General features: G+C 45.0%; 1 protein-coding gene across 1 annotated transcript in view; it reads right to left on the reverse strand.

Moving 5' to 3' along the window:
• The window catches only part of LOC147010226 (synaptotagmin-6-like), a 39,617-nt gene extending 33,617 nt beyond the window's left edge, over nt 1-6,000 (reverse strand). The window contains exons 1-6 of the mRNA XM_085860913.1: nt 5,935-6,000; nt 5,457-5,507; nt 5,322-5,366; nt 4,747-5,078; nt 2,196-2,461; nt 1,498-1,794 (exon numbers count right to left, since the gene is read on the reverse strand). Of these exons, the coding sequence (XP_085717039.1) occupies nt 1,498-1,794; nt 2,196-2,461; nt 4,747-4,959 (776 nt within the window). The 5' untranslated portion in view covers nt 4,960-5,078; nt 5,322-5,366; nt 5,457-5,507; nt 5,935-6,000. The remainder of the gene's footprint in view (nt 1-1,497; nt 1,795-2,195; nt 2,462-4,746; nt 5,079-5,321; nt 5,367-5,456; nt 5,508-5,934) is intronic.

Genomic DNA, 6,000 nt, shown 5'->3' on the forward strand with positions numbered 1-6,000 from the left:
AAGCGAGGAGGGGTGGGGGAGTGAGGAGGAGTGGGGGAGAGAGGATGGGTGGGGGAGTGAGGGAGGGTAGCAGAGAGAGGAGGGGTGGGAGAGCAAGGAGGGGTGGGGGAGTGAGGAGGGTTGGGGGAGAGAGGAGGGGTGGAGAGTGAGGAAGGGTGGGGGAGCGAGGAGGGGTGGGGGAGTGAGGAGGGTTGGGGGAGAGAGGAGGGGTGGAGAGTGAGGAAGGGTGGGGGAGCGAGGAGGGGTGGGGAAGGGAAGGCAGTGTTAGGGGATGGGCTGTCCAGACATAATCACCATCGGGACATAACTGCCATCCAGATACATATGGAGATAACCACCATCCCGACATAACCACCGTCTGGATACTTATGGAGATAACCACCATCCGAATATGTATGGAGATAGCCACCATCTGGATATATGCGGAGATAACCACCATGTGGATACATGCAGAGATAACCACCATCCAGATACCTGTGGAATTAACCACTATCTGGGCATAACCACTCTCCAGATACATCAAGGCAAGGCAGTGTGAGGGGAGGGTCCATCTGGAAATAACCACTGTCCAGACATGTATGGAGATAACCACCATGTGGACATAACCAACATCCAGATATATGCCGAGATAACCACCATTTGGATACATGTGGAGATAACTACCATCCATGCATAACCACTTTCCAGATACATTCTGAGACAAAGACAGAGAGAGGGAGAGGGAGAGGGAGAGAGAGAGAGAGAGAGAGAGAGAGAGAGGGGAAGGGGGGAGGAGAGGAGAGGGGAGGAGAGGGGAAGAGAGGGGAGGAGAGAAGATGAGAGGGGGAGTAAAGGAGGGGGAGAGGGGATTCAGGCAGATGTAACATCCAATTTAATGGCACCCACATTGATGAATCACCTGCCTGTGAAACACTGGGATGACAATTTATGGCTGAGTTTGGCTTCAAACCCAGGCTAGACAGCTTAGAGGTGATTGTGCATTCCTCTTGGCCATCCTCTCAACCATCGGCCATCGGATATGGGTGTATCGGCCATCATAGCAATGGGCCATAACAGTAGTGTGTTCAGTTAATGTTATATTTTTGTTCAGAATGAGCGTGCGAGGTGATATTATGTGCTCGACAAGTGCTACTTGTTGAAGGATCAAGTCATCATTGTTTTAAAAAAGTGGAACAATGTGTAAGCTGAGATCATGTTGGCTTTTGCATATTTAAAAAAGACTTGTACAATAAAGTTTTGGAAATCTAACAACATTTCAGCCAGAAATAAACCTGAGTCACTTTCTCTTTTCAACAGAGGGCATTGTGACATCATGTTTGACCAAACACGAGTAGTTAATGTATGTTATTGATATAGATTTCATTCAATGCAAGGGGAACTCGTAAAATCGATTGTGTCTTGTTCAATTCCCATTAAGAGTTTGAATGGGAGACACACACACACACACACACACACACACACACACACACACACACACACACACACACACACACACACCTCTGAGAGTCGGCTGGTTCTGTAGCTTGCCTTTGAATCCGAAGGACTCCAGGCCTCCTCTGACACACAGACACGCTCGTGGAAGCTCGGACGGATGGTGATGCAGACAGTTCTGCTGCGGCTGGAATGTCTGGTGTCGTTCTGCTGATCTTTAGCGAATGGCCATGGTTCGGGTCTTGGGCGAAAAGAGAGCGAGAAGGAGATCGGAGCGCCAAGTGGCTTGGAGAGCGAAGCGAGGTCGGTCTCTCGGCTTTTGGAGATTTTGGGAGGTTGAGACGTGGAACACTGGGCAATGGACTGCGGTGGTTTAAAGTTTGGTTGAGGGCAGGGAGGGGGTAGGTATGACAGAGTGTAAGGTATGAGCAAAAACCAAGCGATTACATTAATTAGAGGAGAAAATAATAATAATTATTATTAATATTAATAATAACTTCAGTCACATTGACAAGTTTCACTGAAATAACAGCACAAAGCAAACAAATAACTCTTGTTTATTTACTCTCACTTTTGAATTGTATATTATTTTTAAACTTAATATTACTATCGAAATTGATTTCTCAAATACCGTGCCTCATTTTCATTTTTATGTTTCCTTTTTTTATTTTGATCAAAGGAACTCCGTCTGACCGAGTCAATAAAATAAGGATAGATGCAATACATGGGAATGTAATCGTGGGTGATGTTTGGTACTGACTGACCGTGTGCTGTTCGCAGGAGGGACAGGTGAAGTGATGCACGACGCGGTGAGATTTGGAGGTGAGGCACACTGGGGTATAGGTGGGTTCAAAGTTGAGGTTGGTGGTGGGTTCAATATTGAGGTGGGTGGTGGGTTCAATGTTGAAATGGGTGGCTGGATCAAAGTTGAAGAGGCTGGAGGATTCAAACTTGAGGCGGGTGGTGGCGGTGGAGGAGGTGGTGGCTTTGGTTTCAAGGGTTTCAAGGCTTTTAATGACTTCAATGTTTTCTGTGGTAACGCCAAGGGAGATAACAGCAAATATGAAAAAGATTTGTAGAACAAAATCATTACAAAACTAGAAGGGCGCTCGGGAGAGCGCATACCTCTGCCGGGCTGATCAGTTTACGTTTTGTATCCCACTGATAGGCCGGATCTGGATTCGGACCTTAGCTAAAGTCTAACCAGCTCGTTCTTGTCACTTAACCAACTCATCCACCAAGTTTCGGCTGAATCCGTACATAACTTTTTGAAATATCATGCAAGATATCGTTTTAGAGCTTTTACTCAATGGTGAAGAATCATTTCAAAATTCTGGGATCAGGTTTTGGATCTTCACCAAAATCGAATCAATTCTTCCGTATTACATTTCTTTCACCCTGTGTTCACCCAATGAGCCCACCAAGTTTTGTCCGAATCCGTCTTCAACTTTTTGAGATATCCTGCTTTATGTCGTTGTAGCCCCATCCATCAATGGTAAAGAATCACTTTAAAAATTATCGGATCTCGATTCTGATCCTCACCAAAATCGAATCAATTCTGTCTTGCTATATATTGAACCGGTCCACCAAGTTTTGGCTGATTCCATCTGTCTCCAACTTTTTGAGATATCATGTTATATGTCATTTTTAGCCCAATCACTCAATGGTGAAAAATCACTTTAAAAATTCTCGGATGCAGATCGGATTCAGATCTTCACCAAAGTCGAATCATTCTGTCCTTGTCATATACCAAAGCTCTCCTCCAAATTTTGTCAGAATCCATCGACAACTTTTTGAGATATTTTGTTCAAAGACAAACACCCAAGAAAGACATGGTACTTGCAAAATCCATAAAACATATTTAACCTCAAAAATAATTGATGGTTGAATTCAATGAATAAATATGCAAATCCTCTTCAAATCCCAGGTCAATCGGATGTAGATTGACAATTGTAGAAATTCGGCCAATGTTGACCTTTTGGCCTTTGTTGACCTCATATGCAAATCCTCTTCAAATTTCAAGTCAATGGGATGAAAATTGAGGATTTGAGAAATTCCAGCTTAGTTGTTGACCTTTGGCCTATGTTGACCTTTTGGTCCGTGTTGACCTCAAAAATAATTGGCTGGTTCAATTCAGTGAACTGAAATATAAATCCTCTTCAAATTTCAAGTCAATTGGATGAAAATTGAGGATTTTATAAATCTCACAAGTTGTTGACCTTTGGCCTATGTTGACCTTTTGGCTGATGATGACTTCAAAAATAATTGGTGGTTGAATTCAGTGATCTGATATGCAAATTCATTCTCTCTCTCTCTCTCTCTCTCTCTCTCTCTCTCTCTCTCTCTCTCTCTCTCTCTCTCTCTCTCTCTCTCTCTCTCTCTCTCTCTCTCTCTCCTTCCATCCCCCCACCCCCACGTCTTGGTGTGTTGTCTCGCTCTTCCATTCGCCTAGATTATGATTTTACCCAAAATATATAAATCCTAAAATAATTTGTTCTCTTTTCCTGCTTTTCTTTGACTTGCATTCATATTTTCTCTTCCATGTTGTCCCTCGTGATTGAGTAATTTATTTCCTTTTTGATCGAGTTCCCTCACTGTCACGTGATGTTTCTCAGCTGTTTAAAAAGTCCGTTTATGTTCGTGGGTAAGTTGGTCACCGTCGCTGTTTGACTTCACGATGTGGCCTTTTGATTCCTGTGCTTGTTCTGCCAAATGTCCTGATGTACAACCTGAAAAGAGTGGGTGTTTGTGCTGGTTACAGGCATTGATTAAGGAGAGACTAAATTTTCCTCCATGAATGTCGAGCCTGGTGAAGACTCAAAGTTATTGAAGTGCCTGACCTTGGATCTTCGGGTCTGGAAATGAGTTTTAGCCCCTTGTTAATCCATTAAATTAACACCAGGTAGGGTTGACTCATCCTGTCATCATTCCGAGGTCGTCGAAATGAGCACCAGGTTACTGGGACCAATGAGCCATTGGAGTATCTTGCATCGGGGTGGCAACCTCATCCAGGATGCAAGAAAAAACTACCTCGGCAAAGGGAAGCAATGGCTCTTCTTATTGTTGATTTGATCTTGCTGCTCGATTTGATCATGCCCAGTCTCTAGGTCTGTCCAGACCTTACAAAATGAGAGCATGACGTTTCCTTTCAACCATTTCCCACAAACAGAATGTTCGGATTCCTCTGCGTGGAAGCATCTGCATTTGATTATTGTGGAGTTATTGATTTGAATGAATCAAACAATTCAAGGAGGACGGGTGAGCTAATGGAGAGAACATTGAATGAGTTAGACATTGAAAACAAACTTATCCCACCTGGGGTGTCAGTCCATGTATGGTGAGCAACTCTTCAATTTTGGAGGAATGGGAAGGAGGTTCTGGAGAATGGACGGGAGCTGAGGCTGCACTCGGACCCGATGCTGGAGCCGAAGTTGAGTCCACACCTAAATGTGAACATTGGGCTGCATTTGATACAGGAGCTGGAGTTCGAGCTGGAGCCAAAGCTGGATTCGAGCTTGGAGCTGGCATCTGGGGTGACACTGGTCCTGGAACTTGTTGTACGGAGCGACGGAGTATTCGAGCTGCAAGGAAAAGGACCCCGGTCGCTCCGAAAGCCACCAGGATTGCAAGTAGAGCGATGGTCACGTCTACGTGAGGGGGGGGGGGGTAGAAAGGAAGAGACCTCCACAGGGTGGTACCAAGTACCAGCACCCACAAAAGAGCATGGTGTAAAGGTCACATTGATGTGCAACAGATTACATTGACATCAGGTTTGGAAAGTCGGTTGAAACGTGATGTGTTCTGAAAAAAATAAAAAAACACAACAACTAAAAGCTTGATGCACAAGAAATCTGGCAAGGAAATTAAACACCATTTGCAAAACGTCTTACCTCCACCTGCAGTGGGAAAATATTTCACGGTGGAAGTGCATCGAGCTAAATGATGGCGGTAAAGATGGGAATTAAAAGATGAAATCGACAGATGCAGATCAGAGACACGGTGAGGAGGTTGAGAATCAGGCGTACCGCTGTGTGTCTGTGAACTCGCTGTCAAGTTGGGCAAGAGCTGCAGGAGTTCTGAGCAATGTGGAGATGAGATGGATGGTGATGGTGAGCACAAGCGGGACAGGGCACGCAGAGCGGCCCGGCACGGAGAATCGGTCCACGCGTCTCCTGCCATTCTTAAACAATTATTTTGAGCTCGATTAATAATGAGCACTGATGTGTGTGTGTGTGTGTGTGTGTGTGTGTGTGTGTGTGTGTGTGTGTGTGTGTGTGTGTGTGTGTGTGTGTGTGTGTGTGTGTGTGTGTGTGTGTGTGTGTGTGTGTGTGTGTGTGTGTGTGTGTGTGTGTGTGTGTGTGTGTGTGTGTGTGTGTGTGTTTATCTCAGGTATATTTGCATTCTCATCCTAATCGCACCTCACTGACCATCCTGGTTCTGCTCCGGATAAAGTTCATCCATTGAAGTACGTCACAAAGAGATATAAAAGACAATGGTGCTTACCGTGGGTTCGCCTCCCCTGACAAGCTTCGGTGTCCTTGTGCAGTCCGAGTCCCGTGTCTCGCTTTG

This window comes from Eptatretus burgeri, chromosome 17 (assembly GCF_056783735.1).
Source record: "Eptatretus burgeri isolate ZD-2024b chromosome 17, Ebu_testis_v1, whole genome shotgun sequence".
Lineage (NCBI taxonomy): Eukaryota > Metazoa > Chordata > Myxini > Myxiniformes > Myxinidae > Eptatretus > Eptatretus burgeri.